Here is an 18,968-nt window from a genome sequence, read left to right as displayed (position 1 = left end):
TTTTACTTCTCTCTTAGATACGTAATACTTACATTCCTACATTTATCAAGGGCGTCGGTGGGGTTTATTTCAGTTGCAAGATTGAGAGCTGGCAAAAGGTATAGATTTAGCAGTGACCGTACTGCAAGGTCATGAATGACCGAGTCACTGAGAACCTTGTGCCACATCAAAGTGGAACTAAGAAGCTTCCAAGCCACCCAGAATTGTCGCTGGAAGAATAGGCTCACTCCAGAGTTCTTGTTGTCATAAACACTGTTTGGGGGGGGGAAAAAAAAAAAAAAATGAACAGATACAGATATAAAGATACAACATATATAGCATATAAAGATACATCATATATAGCATATAAAAATACAACACATATAGCATATGTAGTTAATGATTTCTTAAACTTGAATCATCAACACCTACTTCTTGGGAAACATTGGTATAAAGATGTCATTGTCTATGGCATCTCTAATCTTGTTGATGATGGCATGTGTGAGTTCCCTCAGAGGCTTGGAACTGGGATTCAAGCTGGGATAGGCTTCAGCATAATGCCTCACCATGTTCACTAACCGCACTGTTTGCGTATGGGACAAGGGATCCCACCAGCATCCAACAAGTTCTAAAAAACAGAATTAAGAATCTTTTAAGAAAAAAACAACTATTACACAAACTGACTTATTTTAAATTTGCAATTATAGACAAAAATCTATACTTGTCAAGTTGAAAAAAAATAAATAATAATAAATAAATAAATACTCTAATTCATATTTATAATTGTTGAACTAAAGATTTCAAGGGAAGTCTATATTAAAAATTACTTTGTTACCTTTCAGCTTCACCAAAACAATTTTCTCCACTAAATGTGACATCAGCTTGCGATCGGAATCCTCTCTTAGGTGACGTGGGTCGTCATCAGGAGCATCACCAGTTCCATACAGAAGTAACAAGTTGAACCACTTCATGCGTTCAACCTCCACACTCTCGCTGTCCTTCATTAATGGGTTCCACAGCAACATTTGGAGTCTGCCAAAATGATTTGACTTATTATAGTACATTCACTTAAGCCGAGTCCCTGGCTCCTAGCCAGGTAAGTAAGGACGCTGGTGATTGACTGTTGGTGGTGGGGTGTCTGACATCTTAGTCGCTTAAAACCCTTGTCTAACTTCAGAAAATATTCACATTTATTTACTTAGCTCTTTTCTTACATAAGTTACGCATATTATGTTGACACCATTACCGTAGACTAAGCAGTAATTTTACAACTATAACACAAGTTTCAAAGCTCAGTGGGTAAAAAAATAATTAGGGCAAGTAAAATTAAGAGAATAACATTATATGTTTTTAAACCTTTTGCTTATCATTAACCCTCTCGTGCACCGTAAGTTTCTGATAAGCCAATAAGCCATATTGCAAATTGAACTTGATCCTCTTCAAGGTCATGCTAGTGAACCAGAATGGTGTGGAATAAAAGTCATCCCAAGCCACAATGGAAATGGTGCACCCAACTTGTGATAAATAAATTAATAAAGTTGTCAAAAATATTTTAAAAATTTTCACCCCCATCATATATTCTTTATTATCTAACTTACATGTTAAGATACCTTCTAACACTATTCTACTGTCTTTATATCTAAATAGATTAATGTTGAGAAGTTTTACCTTATATATGGGGCAAATATCTTTGGGAGGTTGTAGGAGACATAAGCATCAGAATATGTTGGACCATCCTTGGCCTTCCATTCTTCAAACTTGGTCATGATGCGCTTCAGTTGTGAAAAATCATCCTCTACATCCTCAAAAATCTTGCGAGCTTCAGCAGCTATGTGCTCTGTGGAATGACGCCAGTGTGTCATGTTACCATGGTTATTCAATATTTATATGGATGGTGTTATTAGAGAAATGAAGGGGGAAGTTGGAGTAAAAATGTTCGATGAGGGAAGGAAGTGGGTACTGTTTGCTGATGACACGGTGCTCATTGCAGAAAATGAAAGTGACCTACAAAATTTGGTCAGTGTTTTTGATAGTGTCTGTAAAAGGAGAAAGCTGAAAGTAAAGGTCAACAAAAGTAAAGTGATGGTTTGTGAGCGAAGAAGAAGTGAGGTTGTAGATTTTGTATGCCCATATAGAGTGGGAATTGAATGTGAAAAAGAATGCAAAATAATTTTGAATGGTGAAGAACTGGAGGTCAATGAGTTTAACGGCCGTAGTATTAATCTTCCCCATTCCCTTTCCGTCCCCATCCCCATACGCAGGTCTGGGGTATGTGTAAACCGCCACATCCCCTCCCCGTCCCCGGTGGGCCAGACAAGACCAACCCGCAGGTCATAATAATGTTGGCAGCACTTTCAAACCAATAATTACAGAAAATGAGATAAATAATGCATTTTTCGCACGCCATTGTATTCATAAACATTATATATCATAAAACAAAACAATAGCGTTGTTGATCTACACGTAAATAACAGGTAACACGGGTAAGTTAATTTGAGACAGGTTGGTATCCATGACTGGTCACACACACCTGGCCAGCCATGGGGCAGCCACATAGGGGTTGCCAGGTCGTGTCATTGGTGGCATTTTTGTCTTAAATCAAGGTGGTCACCAAGAAATGCCCTTTTTTATGGCATATGTTAAGTATTACTATAATCATGCCATATTTAGTCATCTATCTGCCGTCTTTTGCCATTTTTGGGGCAATTATAAAGAAATCTTCAGGAATAACTGTACGTTTACACTCAAATGGAAACAAGAGTCTTTACAAGCTAAAAAAAATATATTAACTTCAGCAAAGTTTGCGATACAATATCAGTTATAGAAATATTCTGATACTTTTCAATATATTTTCTTCTATAATAACAAATAGAATATTATTTATTCATGAAATATACGAAGGGGAACCTAAAGATGTCCTGCCTCGCACCCCGCAGAGTCAACACTTTTTCGACCCCATCCGCTCTCTCTCCAGGTAGTGTTAATCAACCCCAACCCCCCAGGGACGCTTAAAACTGCGGGTCACAGCCAAGGAAAAGGGATGGGATGGAAACGGGAGAGATTAATACTACGGCCATAAATACCTTGGATCAGTTATGTGTAAGCATGGTGGTACGGAGGGAGGGATAAGAGAAAGGGCATCGCAAGGAAGAAGGGTGGTAGGGTCTTTGGGACGAATCATGAATGGCAGAAGTGTGAGCATGGAGGTAAAGAGGGATTTGAGAAATACAATAATAGTACCAACCCTCCCATATGCAAGTGAAACATGGGCCTGGAATGAAAGTCAGAGGTCAAGAGTGCAGGCAGTGGAAATGAGTTATTTGAGGAGTGCTTGTGGTGTGAGTAGAATGGATGGAATGAGTAATGAAAGTGTGTACAAGCGTTTTGGAATGTGTCACGGAGGTGAAGGGAAGAAGTGTGGAGTGGTGGAAGAAGTGAAGCGACAGACTTTAAAGTGGTTTGGCCACATGGAGCGAATGGAGGAGAGTAAGATGACCACAAGGGTGTATGTGAGTGATAGAGGGAGGGAATGCTAGATGACGACCTCCAGTGAAATGGAGGGATAGGGTGCAAGAGTTCGTTAGGGAGAGGGGGAAAATCTTTGAGAAACTTTCAGCAGGCAAGGAGGGAGTGTCTGGATAGAGAAAGTTGGAAGCTCTTCTGCCGTGGCCATCCCCTGGTGGGAGCTCCAAGGAGGCGTCAATGAAATGATGATGATGATGATGATGATGAAAGAAAACCTCAACATGACAACTATAGACAAATGTCACCATCCCAGGTAAGTTACAGTGGTCTGACTACAGTATGGTTGATAACAAGCATTATACATATGCTCCTTTATCTGTTGTAGTTTCTTTTTTACTTAAAAATTGATCTAGAGTGGGGCCCCATATCCCGCAATAATAAGAGACTGAAAAAAACTTTACTAGTTCTGAAGAGCAATGAAAAATAAGATAACAATTGTAAGAGGACCTCATGTTTTTTTTACAGCTGTACAAGACAGTTTTTTTACAACTAACAAAAGACACAGAACTGGGTAATTTAGAGCTGGATGAGTACCCACTCGGTAACAAACACAATCATACCTTTGAACAAATATTACTTCCTGTCAGTATTTACTCAGGGGCATACATTCTTTTTTTTTCACCATTGGTGCCAGTAGGCTTTCTTGGTGGGGCCTGGTGGTCAGCCTGTTATGGCGCAGGCCGATCAGATAGTCAATAAGGAGGGAATGGAGATGCTATGTGATGCAAATAGTATAACTAAAACTGTTACTGAAGAGATAGATAAACTTGAGGATATTAAATCACTAATTTTAGATCATATTGTCTTGTGTTCTAAAGGAAGCTAGAGATAATTTATATGCCCCTGACCACCATTTTTAGGAAGTTTCAACATCACAGTAGTATACCAACAATACCCAAAGCATGTGCATTATGAGGACTACCTGTATAATTTCAAATCTAAATGTAAAGCCAGATCAAAACATATATTAACTGCTATGGGAAAAATGGAGTTTGTCCAATTTATATGGATGAATATTGAAACCCACCTAGGTCACTCTGCATTAGCTGGATCTCTGACTGAGACTCCTCGTCATCTGTCGACATTCCATCATGATGGTTTGAATCGCCTCTTTTTTCTCGCTCTCTTCTCCTGCGGGTCCTCCGGCCTTCCCTCTCTGCTGCACGTCTTGTCCGGTACTCATCTCCCATTGCTCCCTTGCCTGGTATAACTATTAGCTTTACATCATGCCAGAGTGACTTGAAATGCATTTATATTAGTTAGTTGGAATAATGTATTTATCAAGAGATTAATTATTCAAATTACATATTATTATTTACTAAAAAAATATTTTGATATCTGTATAACTTAGCTGATGATTTTTTTTTTTTTTTTCCAACATCTACAATATATTAGTAAATTTTCTGAATATAACAATTAGTGAGTGAACTCTTTAGCAGTGTCAAAATTACCTACACAAACTCAAAGATTAATATGCAGAAGGCTCTTACCAATGACTTTTATAAGTACCTGAAAACACCATCGTTAGCAAAGAATGTTATTTGTGTGACAATGGAATAAATATGAAAAAGATTTATTGGTGCCACCACTCCAAGAAATTTCCCCATTCACTTTTCATTTGTAGTAAACCTTGCATTTCCATCACTTACAAAGTATTTCTTAGCCAGTGCAATATTGTTCTCATTCTCCCCAAAGGACCTTTTAAATACTTTACACTGTAGACTCCCAACAGTTCAGTATCCTCTCAGGATGAACCTTTTCTTTCTCCTTGACCAAGTAGGCATAATACTTTTAATGACATTGTTTCTTAAATTTTAATTTTCTTTTCTCATTCACTAAAAAGTTTCTGGCCATTCAGGCAGCAGATCATCCCCTCTGTCACCTCCTCTGGCTCGCCCAGTCAAAACATGGAGGCCATCACTAATTACTAGCCTAAGCAGTCATAGGTTATAGAGGTGAAGATGACACAGGTCAGCATAGCACGAGATTTCATCAAGAATATAAAACCTGCAAGATTGAACCAACAAACAATATCCTTGATGCACTTAAGATGTTTCCTGACAAATCTTATTCAAAATTCAAAAGATTCAAAACATCATTATAAAACTGACTAATTATCTAAGTTACAGTAAAAAACGTTGTTATGAAAAGTACTTATTGGTGAGAGCCTGTGATAGCAATTTCAAATGATGGAACACTGAGTATGACTAAAATATATAAGTACACAATAGTTGCTTACTTGAGTTATGGAATAAGAACAGCTGGTGGCAAGATAAGTATTATTATCATATAAGATGAACTGGCAATAGGATGCATCCAAAATTTTGAATGAAATATGTTGAGGAAAAAACAGGGAAAGTTTCTGAAGCCTGCCTGGAAACAGCTGGGGGGTGGGGTGGGGGGCTGCCAGATCATATCTGTAACTTCCGTATCCTCATGCTTTCACTGTATATAGATAGACACCTTCTCCTATTCATGGAGTACATAGTACAATGTGATTTAAGGCTGAATAAGCACCATTCCCATCTGAGCATGATCATGTTAACAAGGAGCTTGACATCATATCACCCAGGCAGAGTTCTCTTTGTTAGATGAAATTATCTGATATACCATTGTATATTTATTCTGAAGTTGCCTGAACTTTTAATCTATGGGAATGCATATGGCATGTACTTAACCTCAAGTCATGCCTCCACTGTGTAGGGCACAAAGCATTATTTCAAAAAAGTTTATCTTGAATGCCAAAAATTACAATGGCTTATATTACACTAACATTTGTGACAAATAAAACTTGCAACCACAGACATGAAGATCTTTCTTTATATTACAACCCTAGAGAAACTTCATGCGCATATTTAAACTTTCACATTCACTGATCAGTAACCTACACTTAACATAAATATGCTCTTGACAATTATCAAGTTGCTGAATTCAAATATCAAGTAAAATATTAATGACCCACAGCCACTGCAGAAAGGAGGGAATCATTCCACTGCACATGGAGACCTACCAGCAAAGGGGGAAAATTCATCATTCTGATCCTTGACATCCTGCCGCCGCCGCTGGACCATCTTCTGTGCTCGCTGCCGGTACAGTGCATATACCTGCTCCTCAAGGCTGCTTATCTCTGGGACCTGCCGAAAGATGTACCCCATTAGCTGGGCCTCTGACTATTGTGGCATTCTACATCCCCCTTATGGATTAACTTCTTACAAAAGTCCTTTAATGTAGTATGGGAAGGTCATAAACTATAAGGATGGTGCTTCTAACATGAGCTCACAGTTCTGGAGTCTAAGGGTTCACTCATCACAATTTTTTATTTATTTTACTACTAATAAAAAGTACTTTCTATCACTTGGCAACCTGAGATACTGACTGATTACTTTCACCTAGGCCTGTGTACACATTCTGAATATTTTAATTGACATGATTGGCATAATGAATTTTGGCAGTTCCTAATGACCAGTGGAGGTACAGTATATCACATCTAAATTTAAGCCAATAAAAAACACTCCAAAAAACATTTGAGGCGTCTGGAGGAGAAGGGGCATAAGGGACAGTCATTTTTTTCTAGTTTGCACTGGGAGAGGCAGGCTACACATCCCAGGAAGAACAAGAAAAAAGTTGCAAGGGAAAAACGGCCCTCAGTACACTGAATACAAGGTCCCTTTTCCCTTGCAACTTGTTACTTGTTCTTCCTGGGAGGTGTAGCCTGGCATGTCTTTCCCAGAATAGACTAGAAAACTGACAATGCCTCACGCCCCTTCTCCACCCGACGCCTCATTTTCACCTACCAATCAAATGCATCAGCACATAATTCCTTTTCTTGTACTTTTATCCAAGATTCCTCAGTCAAATATATTATTTCCCTAACTGGAAATAATGTATATGATAATTTAATATAACAACAGTTGTCCTAGAATTTTTTGCCATCCAATTACTAAGAACATGCTGTAATGACTGTCTATTTTTGTGTCAATGGTTAACTAGTTAAACTGACTTAGCCTAAAAATTCTAAGAAATACCAACATCAGACTGACTAATAATGAAGTAAAATCTTAGAATACAGCAGTACTTAAAGGAAGAAATGGGACCCACCCTTGAACTCCACCACTTACAAAGTTTAGAGGTTTGACAATTGTAGGTCACATAAGATTAGCAAACAAGTTTTTAATTATGTAGGAGAGAAGACAACAGATGGGTAAAAGGAGTGACAGACTGATAAATAACAGATATAAAAAGACCCAAGGAAAGGGGTTTTAGCAGATGGTGTGATGAAATTAAGTATGTATTAGAACATTTATGCAGAAACTGGAAACTAAAGGCACGAGAGACAAACAAATGGAATTGGTTGGGAAAGGCCGTGGCCTGCAGGGGAATGCCACAGGCAGACGATAATGATGATGAAGTGCTTCTGTTTACAGGTATCAACCCTACCATAGTACAATTTCTTGCCACAATCTGTGATACAAACATTTTTACAGATTCAGTGAAGTACAACCCTCTTCTTGTCACCAAACACACATCAATATGGTAAGTATAATAGCCCACATTTTCAAACTATGCCTGGCTCTCACCTCTGGATAGATGAATGTCATTAATCACAGAGAATCATCAAAACTGTTAAAAAGGTGAACTTCTGTGTATTAATAAATACTCTTTATATTTAAAATTGCACTTGGTGTCATCTTAAAAAGGAGGAAGTACAATGGGGATTTGAGACAATACTACACTTCACACAACCAACATGTCCTTACATTCTATTACTTAATGTAACCTACCTGGAGATGCTGCCTTTCTTTAAAAATTCCTTTTGCAGAATCTTGTTGCTTAATCATAAACTAAGCATAAGAAAATGGCTGACCAAGAAATTAAGTTAAAAAGTTACTCTTGCCATGAATAACATGGTTTATGTGCAATCAGGTTTTCTCAGCAACACAGGCTGCCTTGACAGTAGTCAATCTTATATAAAAAAAATCCGAAAGAATATAGGCAAAAAATGCCTAAGGAAAGAAGAAACCATATATATTTGCAGAAGGAAATAACACTCCATTGAATTTTACACTATTCAACTATTGCTACCCAGACCACGATGTCTTGCATATTAGTAGTATAGTACAAAAGTTATGTGCCTTCAAACCTTACTGCTATGATTCTGAGAGACTTATAATGAATCTTTACTCTTGCTTATTCTCTATTGATGACCAACAGCCAGCACAACTTACCATCCATAATGCCACATGATACTCAACATTCATCGGTGCAGCAACTCAACCTATATCAAGACAAGTTTCTACTAAAACTTGCACAACTTGCAGTTCCTCTTTCCCACACATTGATCAAAATAATGTTAATATTATGTTTCAATTTGCCCACAGCTTCCCCTTTCCAATAGACCCCCACCCCCCAACTTTCCATAGAGTAATACTGCAAGGTTGCATGTGAACCCACCTTTTCATTCAGACAGTCTCTTAAGTCAGTGACATACCCACGGATATCTTGATAGAACTGGAAGATGCTGGTCAGCGGCTGCTCCTCCTTGCTGCACAGAGAGATGGTACACTTGCAGACCACAAGATCATCTTCCACCGTGTCCGCCTCCTTCCGGTGCCGCCGGTACACCTCCTCCAGGCTGGTGCGACTGTACAGGGTGACAAAAAAGGGAAGACCCGGGACGTAACATTGGCTCATAGGCTGACTGTCCCGCCCTACAGACCAATGGCACACGGCAGCTGGTGACCAGGACAGGAGGTATAGCCTCTGTGAAAGTGTGGCCAGGGGAGGGATAACTGTGTAGGACATGCCTTTAATCCAGTATTAAGAATGATTAAGAATGAATTTTAGCCTTTATGGAATTTTCATTGGGGAGGACTACTCAAATAACCCAACTGAACTAAACAGACTAAGGAACCCTTTCCAGGTTGTAAGAGTATTCCAGCGATCATGTTGTCGGCCATTTACAAAATATCACTCTAAAAATACCAATGGGTGAGGGGGGGGGGAGGTTCAGCTGTCCGTTTTTATTAATATTTGTACCTAGCTTTTGTATATGCCAGAGCTGCAGTATATTTCACTAATTTCAGTAAATGTACCAAGGCATTAGCTAATAACTATTCTTTACAGAAAACAAGAACTTCTACTGTAGTAAAAAATAAATAAAATTGTTTAACATACTGGTCAAAGGGTTAAGTAATAAAATAGACAACTGTGTGTGAGGAGTTAGCACTGCTACAAGACACATAACCTGTGCTGCATGTGAAACTGTAGTGAAGGGTACAAAATAGGCAAATATGGCAGCCATTATTTTGGAACAGGATACTGGGAAATGTATCGTCAGTGACTGGCTCAAATTCAGAGCTCCTTTAGTGGGCTTACAGACATCAAGAACAAGAGCTTTTTCATATCAACAACTCTACATCCAGGAAACATAACTATATCTAGTGTTTCAGTGTTATGGGAAGATGTAACTCATTAAGTGGTGCTAAAATCAATAAACCAAGTTAGATTCTAACCACTTAAAATAACCGCATTTGCATTAAGATGGAAGTCACCTTTATACTCATTGTGCAATAATTGCCTGTGCGTGTTGAAGAGGGATTCTTTACATGTGACAGAACACAGTGCCTACTCATCAAGCAGGTGCTGCCTCATGTGGCAACAGCAACAACCACGTGGACATCATTCATAAGTGTAATTTTCAAGTCTGTAAATCTGCTATGGAGTGTACCACTGTAAAAAGCAATACAGAGCTGAACTGTGCCATGAGAAAAATTTTGTCTTTCAAGCCCGTAGAAAGTAATGGTAAGTGACATTGTCTTATGTTGACAATTAGGATCACTATATCATCCAATGTTTTTATCAGGTACCTTCAATCAATCAGTCTGCAAGGAGAATTAACTGGTGTGTGGACTATCTGGTGACACTCCAGGTACACAAGCAAGGCCAGGCATGCTGACCACTATGCCACAGGGACACTACTAATATATAAAAACAGCCAGCTGACTCCCTGCCTGATGCTGCCTTCATCAACAATAAAGGCATCTTTTGAGACTAAATTTTAAATTGTAATTCTTTCCCCTCAACTGAAAAGAAGCCAGGGATGGATACAGATTACAGAAGTCATCCTCCCTAATAATAATAACACCAGCAGCAACATAACTTAGTTCTCTAATAATAATAATATGAAATTCTTATACTTTTGAAGAACAAATATCTTGCTATTACCCTTAACAGAAGTAGCCGTACTACGGAAAATATACGACATCTGTATTCCTCCCTTTTCCTTCACCTGTGACACACACACCCGAGCCCTACTGTTATCATGCAGCATGAGTGTCAGCATGCTGATCATATAGGCTGCATATGATAAACTTAAGATGTCTGTGTGAGATCATGTGAGATTGTATTAATTGCAGTCATTTTAGACTATTGGATGATTACTTTTGTTTTAGTCAACTTACTTCCTCTTATGTTCACCCCAAACTCAGCACACAACCCAAAAGACCACATAACACCAATTGCCTCAAATATCTTGCCTCATTATCTCTGAAAGTACCGCCTTCCTTTCACCTACAGACACAAATTTCAGCCATTACCTTTTGGTGTTTGGTAATTCTCTATTCAAAAAAATTGTAGACGGTGTTCTATTACTGTACTTTATACTCCTTTTGATTTAATCTGTTTTGTAACAGTTGGACTGTCACATAATTAACTTTTGCTAAGGAACTTAGTCTTAGAAACTTTTAGAAAACATGAATGACCAGATGAAACCAGATTCTCTGTCCCAATAGCAAATAATTGTAACACACACACACACACACACACACACACACACACTCAGTTCAGTCCTTTGCAGTGTAGTGGTTAGCACGCTCAGCTCATAACCAAGAGGTCCCAGGTTCGATTCCCAGGCATGGTGGAGATTGATGGGTAGGCTCCTTTATCCATGTCCCCATCAGCCCAATAGTGAATGAGTACCAGGCGTCAATCAGGGATTGTGTCGCGCCTTGCAGGTGGGTGTAGATGTGATGTGAGGTTCCAATCGTATCAAAATATCCATCATCTGAGCTCAAAGCTCATTCGGGGAGGGTACCGACTGGCAATCGCTAGGCCAGCACACATGATCAGATCATGGTGAATGACACACACACACACACACACACACACACACACACATGGTCTGGCCAGCACCACCAACACTACACAACTGGAAAGCCAGGCCTGGAAACACTTCGGGCCCAGGTTAAGTGACCAGCACTCTTTCTCGGCTCAACCCGAGAACAAAAACGTGGGGCAGGAGGCCGAGTCTGGCCGGGGGCGGGGTGAGCACCACCGCCTCCACCTCGGGTGTTGGCTACCTGTCCTGGAGGCGCTTGATGATGCCCTCCGCCTGGTAGTTGGAGGGCCGTGGCAGTGCAGATGAGGATGCAGGAATGAGGCTCTCTTGGCCCCACAGCCGAGGCTCTGGCTGAACAATGCTGCCGGCTCCAGCCACCGCCAATGCACCATTGTCTACAGGGGCAGTGAAGTGGCTGCTGGCACTGGGGTCTGTCTGACTGTCCTGGTTTCCCTCACCCTCACAGCCAGCCACCTGTCAAGATACAGAACACTCAAGACACAGTGAATAGGTTTGACAATCCTAATGCTTTCTCAATTGCTTTGTTTATTAAAATGCCTAAGTTAAAATAAACAGATTAGCAGAAAATTTTTCATATATAAATATGAAAGAACAATCATTCTACTATGGACTAAGAGATTGCATGAGGGTGAAATTGAAGGAGAGGGTATATCTGGGGGAGACCATCAATGAAATTATGAATAGTGGATGAATAGTGGAAAGACCCAGCAAGCAAGGGATTTAAAGGGCAGAAAGGGAGTGCAAAATTTAAGCCATTTTTGCTGGTGCTACAGCCTTGGGGAAGTTCCTATGAGGGGACAGGGTGTCAGAGATAGCAATATAGATAAATCTTAACAAATACACTGTCCTTCCATACACTATTCTCTTACTCTCTCCTTCCCTTCTACATGTCACATACTCATACACTCTTCCAAGACAAAGGGTTCTTTGACTAGGGATGTACCGATACCAAAATTTTGACCGATACCGATACCCCATTATTTGACGGATACCAATACCGATACCGATACCCCATTATTTGACGGATACCAATACCGATACCGATACCCCATTATTTGACGGATACCAATACCCCATTATTTGACCGATACCGATACCTGTGCATTAATTTTTTTTATAGAACGATTCCAGCAGCTAAAAGGCAATATCAAACGTTAAGGAAAAAAAGAAAGCACTACTCGTTTTTCCACCACAGAAGGAAAGAAAAAAGAAAGTAACCAGTGGTGGCCTGAAAAAAGGTATCCATAGATCCGTAGCCAGACGTGCTGACCACTGCACCATGGAAGCGCATATTAACCCTATGCAGCGCGGCGAGGCAGCAGTGCATGGTTAACCCAAGTGTTAACACCCACCCCCATGAGTTTCAACAAGGGGCGAGGGAGGAGGCGTCTCGTGAGGTCTAGTTGACTCAGCAAGGTTAGCTTTACCTTAATTGCCATACATTTAGGCAGCCCTGGCAGCGTGCCCCATTGCCGTCTGACTGAATGAGGCAGGCAAATGAGGTGAGTGAAGGGGTTCCGCCAATCCCGCACCAAAGCTACTAAACCTGTATTGAACGCGTCCGTGGTGCCAAAGGCTGTACTGTATACCAAGTATTATATATTTGTATTCAAAGTAATATGAATCTTATCGTTTAAAGTGATGAAAATTAAATCACAGGAAATTCCAAACTACGTATTATCATGATACTGGATAATTACACTTTTCTAATATTTTTTCAACAAATTAGAAAATCCAATTTCTGTTGAACAAAATTATTTGCAACAAGTGACATGCGACGTACAAAACTCCTTCAAGTATTGGTAGTATCGGCAGAAAATCAGCCGATACCAATACTCTCAAAATGTGCCGATACCACCGATACCGATACATCGGTACATCCCTAGTTCTTTCCCTGGATCATACAACACATAGCTTGCTCATATGAACTCTCCATCTCCCCCATGCTCCCTCTGGATAACTAAACCACATCTGCCACTCCACAGGTCACCCTAATTAGACGTGCAATACTCGTGCAATTATTTACCTCACCATCCATTCTATATTCATGCCTTCCTAGTCGTGTTCTTTTCCGATAGATTATTTTAAGTTTTTTTTTTTTCCACAGTAGTTATTCTTCTTTCCCCATCTTCTTTCCTATAATAGTTTAAATAATTGGGAGGCTACAGAAGGTCATGAGCATCTCTCGTGGCGCTGCACTCACCTTCGTACTTGCCCCAGCCTTCAGCAACTGTTGTTTCTCCCACTCACGCTCGTGGTCACTGTTGTCCGTGCCATCATCATCTAAAAGAAAACAATGTTAACTGAAATGAATCAATACCTGCAAATATTAATGCACAGCAGTGGACCCTAACCAACATAATAAAGTCATTTAAAGTGAATGATGGAGATAAAAATTGTACTTTTTACTAATTACTAAAACTAGGAAGGCATGAGAGGCTGCCAGAAAAATAATCTTTCATGATGTATGCAGAGATATGTTGTTCAAACCAAAATGATGTGTCTACCTTGTGCGGCAATAAAGGCCTCTCGACGCTGCTGTCTGTCTCTTGCCTGATGGTTCACCGAGAAGTCCATGCGGGACTCCCCTTCCTCATCATCGCTGCGATCATTGTCGTCGTCTCGCACCAACCGGCCCTTGCTTTCCTCCACCCTGACGATTATTATATATTTATTGAAGGAAGATAAATTATTGCCTACATATCAACACACAACTTTTTCTTACTTATCATATAAGGATAGTTAAAACTATGTAAAGAATATGTGTAGTCCTTGACACTGTTCAGATATCATGATACCCTTCAAAACATAACTGATGATGCTAAATAGCCATCACGGTTCTCATGAACAAAAAATAAATAAATAAATAAATAAATAAAATAAATAAATCATATGGTCTGTTGTACAAATAAAGTAGACAATGAAGATCCAACTCACCTAACGGTGTCATCAATGGGAATCATGTCACCCTGCTCCCTGGCCTGCTGCCTTTGTTTGCGGATAGCGTGGATCATGTTGGCATCAGGGATCTGTCCACCTGGGGAAACACCGTCATTATCAACTTGAATCCTGCACAGCCAAGGTTAAGGCTCAAGAAAGGCTTAAGAAATGCTACTGCTAATTGACCATTCACTTGTTATTATGATCATTAGTACCAGTAGTAGTAGTTGTCTTACTCTTATGCTTTAGGAAAAGAATGGGGAATAGTGGAAGTCATATTAGGGTAGATGAAGAGTAGAGGGAAAAATACTAAGAGAAAATCAAAGCAAATTTTGTTGGATCATTGACAGGAGCCCGAAGGTGAGATTATGAGGTGTTCCTGCAGCAGACACAACGCCCAGCCCAGAACATCCCCATGGTGGTGAAGTGCTTGGAATAAGGAGGCTATAAGCATGTGAAGGAAAACTGTACAAACTAAGAAAATAAAAATCTCTTCTATGATGGTCAATCACTTGAGAAGTTTCCGGAGGTTGTCCATGGTCAGGAGTTATTATTGAGAAATATACCATTTACCCATTCTTATTATGAAGAGCAGATTATATGGGAATGACTAAAACCATGGAAATGAGAGAAAGAATAAGAGACAACCATTGTCTTACTCTGCAATATCTTCTTCCAAGGGTCAAGAGACTGGGATGTTTTGGCTCCTTTTGGCCGGAACTTGTGTTGGCCCGGTGTGTCTTCCTCAGAGTCTGAGTCGCCCGGCTCAGCACCGATGCTCTCTGCCTCACGACCATTTACAATGCGGATCCCCAGCTCATCCTGAGGAAAGTTTGGTGGTAATGGTGCAGGCCTGACTATCGCATACTCTACACAAACTATAATGAACAAATTGTTTTATTCCCTGGCATTCTAGCCACACAGTTCATTGTAATCATAAAAATTGATTTCTTCTTGATTTCAATTCAGTGCAAATACAAAAAATTATCAAGACAAAAAAAATACTGCTGGTGAGGTGCCCACCTGATGTGGCTACTAGGAGCAGTGAAACATCTGGCAACGAAAGTGTTCAGCAACCCAACATACATCCCCCATACTGGACTGTTTTGGCCCACAAAAATATATGTGGTGTACTACTAATTTTATTCAAGACATAAATAATCACACAAGTTATATTTTTGTTAGTCTTTTTCATGTGCCATATAATAATATAATAGATTTTGAAAGTATATTAGATATTTAAGTTCAATTTATTTTCCACTGATGGAAATCCAACCCACCCTTAATATCATTCATGTAAAGGCATTTGTTGGATTTCTTCCATGATTCTCGCCAGTTCAGCTTACTCTCCAAAAATGTTTTCTGTGCCAGACCACGTTTCTAAAGTTTTAAAGTATAAAATCAACTTTATCAATAGTATCATTTTGGCATTCTTGCAGGAAATATACGCCCCCTGTGGTGTTCTGTACCTCATGGATGTCACTTGCTTTATGTAAGTGCATCTTTACCATTAAAACTGTATGGTGAGACTTACACTGATTTTGGTAACTTTTCTGTTAGCATAATTTTTGTTCATTCCATGAGTTTCACTTACTGAATCTTTATATTTGGCTAGCAATGAAGACACTTTAGTGTTCCATGTCAAGCAATAATAATATTACTTTAAAGGAATCAGATGGCATAAAAGCGATTCCCAGACAGTGTACACAAAAATAAACAATAAATACTTGACAGAAACTGTAGGATACCTTGTTCGTCAGACTTAAATCCATAAAAATGTATGATTAGGAAAATTTAAAGCACTACACCTCATCATATAGTAAAGGTAGGTGTGGGTTCCAAGTCTGAACATTAAAGAATGATTTGCTGGAACCAGGAATTGTTTAAACATATTAAATCTAGGAACAAGGCTAAATTAATAAAAAAAACAAAAATAAAATGGAAGGTTGGATGTCAGTGTGGGGCTCACTAGTAACTGCATATGACAACTGTAAAAAAATAATAAAGAAAGAAACATATGCAGCTCCAGGTTTAATGTTGTTCTCTGCCAATAGACAATTTCAGGCACCTGAGTTTTGATCATTGAGAAAAGCTAAAACTGTCTCAGAGAACAGTTATGATCAACAAAAAAATTAAAATTACCCCAAAAAGTCTAATGGCCACATCAATCAATCACTGACACACACACTCAAGACAGTATAAATCATCAATCACCAATCATTTCCATGCTGCCTCCACCCAACATAGCACAAAAACACCTGAGCCTAGCCAGCCAGCACACCTGGCTCTGCAGCAATGGTTATCTGGCCCTACCAATTCAGACACTGTGGGGCCCCCATTCTTGTCCTTCTCTCTGAACTTGTCCTTCCCCTCTGCCTGTCTCTGCTTTTCCTTCTCCTCTCTTCTCTTCTCCTTCCTCTCCTTTTTCATCTCCTTCCTCAGCTTGTAACTGAGGCTAGACTTCTTTTCTTGAAACATGATGCCATCATCAGCTGAAAAAGGAGATATCACATGGTCAGAAAACAGACATACCTGGTGCCTTATCTCAATAATGAATATACTTTACAAATTAGATTTATTAGAAAACCCATTAGATGTGTTTCTGAAGATCTATCTTGCTCCTATCTCTTCTCTCATTGCACATTCTAGTCCATCATTATCCTAAGCAATTTAGTCAGTCTACATATATTTATCTTCATTTCATTTATCATTCAGTCAGTTTTTATCAGAATGTTCTCAAGGGCTAATCAGTAAGATATTCTCTCAAGGACATTCTCATATGCCTTTGATGACTATGGGCCACGTTCACAGTCACTTCTGTTTGTTTTGATCATTACCAATGAGTGGCGATCAGAGCTATAGTATTTCCACGTGAAACCGGCCAATGGGGTGGTGGCGGCTTTGGGGTTAGCCTCGCATCCCACCTTACCACACACTCTCAACACCTCTCGGTTCCTCTGCAGCAGCCACTACCCCATCGGCCAGTTTCACGTGGAAATACTATAGCAGCGATCGCCGCCATTGGTAACGATCAAAACAAACAAAGGTGACTGTGAAAGCGGCCCTCTGTCAATCCATTTTTCAGATACATATCTGGAGGCACGTCTTTTTACCCTAATGTACTTCCTAAGGACGACCTAATGTATTCCAATGCTACCCTAATGTATAAAAGTATCTTTTTACCAAAAATAATATGGCCTAATAGTCCCAACCTCAAAAATACAGTAAAATTCCCGAAGTAAACCTCTCATATTGGCACCAAAACTATTTTTCCTGGAGGTTTCTGTATGTTTTGAAAGAGTCGGCTAACTGTTTCTGTCGGGAACCACTAACTTTTGTTTCACTCCCTGCTCCCAACTCTCAGAGACTAATGATTTGAGATAAAACAAGTAAAAGGTCAATACAAAACACACTGAAATCTACCAGAGAAAAAGGGCTTTGTCCTCACAGATGAAAGTTGCAGCAGCAAATTACTTAATTCTGATACAAATTGCTTTCTACACCTAATCTTACCACTGGTACCACACCATATCTTGATCTGAGTTGCCAGATCTCACCAGTCACCGCCGACATGCCAGCTACGCACAACAAAACAGGTTACAAACAAGTATCAAAAATTGTGAAATCTAACAAATGAATTCAAAACTTAACCCTTAATGGAGAGAGCTTGGCCCCCTCAACCCCCCCAACTCTTACGGGGGGGCTTCACCCCCATCGACCCCCTAAATTTTAATCACCGAATAAAAAAATATTTCACAACTGAGTGCTTTACAACAGCAAAGCAATACAAAAGTGTGATGTACGCGCACCAAGGTGTCCGCTGTAAGATGGGTGTATAGCGCCCTAGGTAGTATATCAGTTCTGACATACTGACCCTGCCCAGCCCCACACAGCAGGTGAGGTAACTCCCTGCCGGGCCTTCCTCTGGCGGTGGTACTGGTGGCTGACACCTGTCACCACGACACACCAGACTCACCGGAAGACAGGTACGATGAGGAGACTGCCCACCGAAACGTACCCACCACAGCTCACCCTCGGCCCCCCTCCAGCCCCCCCTGGCCGCCCCGCCCCGCCCCGCAGCACCACAGCACCACCCTCGGCACCACAGCCACAACACACGGCAGGCAGCTCACCCTCCAGCTCGTCCTCGAAGCTCAGGATGGACTGCTTCTTGGGCTCCTTCTCTTTGGCCTTCTTTTTCTCCTTCTTCCCGGCCGGCGGCAGGTTGGAGTTGCTGTCATCGTTGCTGTTGGTCCCCGCCGCCTCGCCCTCCGCCGCGGGCTCCTCCTCGCTCAGGCGCCGCTGCCGAATATTCAGATTTTTGCGTTTCTTGAACATGTTGTGTAGCCCCCTCCACCATTGGACGTGGTCTGGGTCTTGGCCTCCC

At 40.3% G+C, this 18,968-nt stretch overlaps 1 protein-coding gene and 1 long non-coding RNA gene across 3 annotated transcripts in view; one reads left to right on the top strand and one right to left on the bottom strand.

Annotated features, from left to right (window-relative positions):
• LOC127008693 (uncharacterized) overlaps positions 1-965 on the top strand; it is a 26,811-nt gene extending 25,846 nt beyond the window's left edge. The window contains exon 5 of the long non-coding RNA XR_007761254.1: positions 822-965. This is a non-coding gene — a long non-coding RNA (uncharacterized LOC127008693). The remainder of the gene's footprint in view (positions 1-821) is intronic.
• LOC127008692 (PAX3- and PAX7-binding protein 1-like) overlaps positions 1-18,968 on the bottom strand; it is a 24,803-nt gene extending 5,835 nt beyond the window's left edge. Inside the window, exons 1-14 of one of the 2 annotated variants that reach the window (XM_050881015.1) lie at positions 18,715-18,967; positions 16,895-17,073; positions 15,241-15,403; positions 14,579-14,678; positions 14,149-14,294; positions 13,845-13,924; positions 11,862-12,094; positions 8,956-9,145; positions 6,515-6,638; positions 4,532-4,705; positions 1,648-1,816; positions 815-1,011; positions 412-607; positions 33-252 (exon numbers count right to left, since the gene is read on the bottom strand). In XM_050881015.1, coding sequence (XP_050736972.1) covers positions 33-252; positions 412-607; positions 815-1,011; positions 1,648-1,816; positions 4,532-4,705; positions 6,515-6,638; positions 8,956-9,145; positions 11,862-12,094; positions 13,845-13,924; positions 14,149-14,294; positions 14,579-14,678; positions 15,241-15,403; positions 16,895-17,073; positions 18,715-18,919 — 2,376 coding nt within the window. In that variant the 5' untranslated portion in view covers positions 18,920-18,967. Of the gene's footprint in view, positions 1-32; positions 253-411; positions 608-814; positions 1,012-1,647; positions 1,817-4,531; positions 4,706-6,514; positions 6,639-8,955; positions 9,146-11,861; positions 12,095-13,844; positions 13,925-14,148; positions 14,295-14,578; positions 14,679-15,240; positions 15,404-16,894; positions 17,074-18,714 lie in introns of those variants that run through there. The other variant, XM_050881016.1, reaches the window with a different exon arrangement.

This window comes from Eriocheir sinensis, chromosome 38 (assembly GCF_024679095.1).
Source record: "Eriocheir sinensis breed Jianghai 21 chromosome 38, ASM2467909v1, whole genome shotgun sequence".
Lineage (NCBI taxonomy): Eukaryota > Metazoa > Arthropoda > Malacostraca > Decapoda > Varunidae > Eriocheir > Eriocheir sinensis.
The sequence above is the reverse complement of the archived record's forward strand: the minus strand, read 5'-3'. Positions and strand labels throughout refer to the sequence as shown.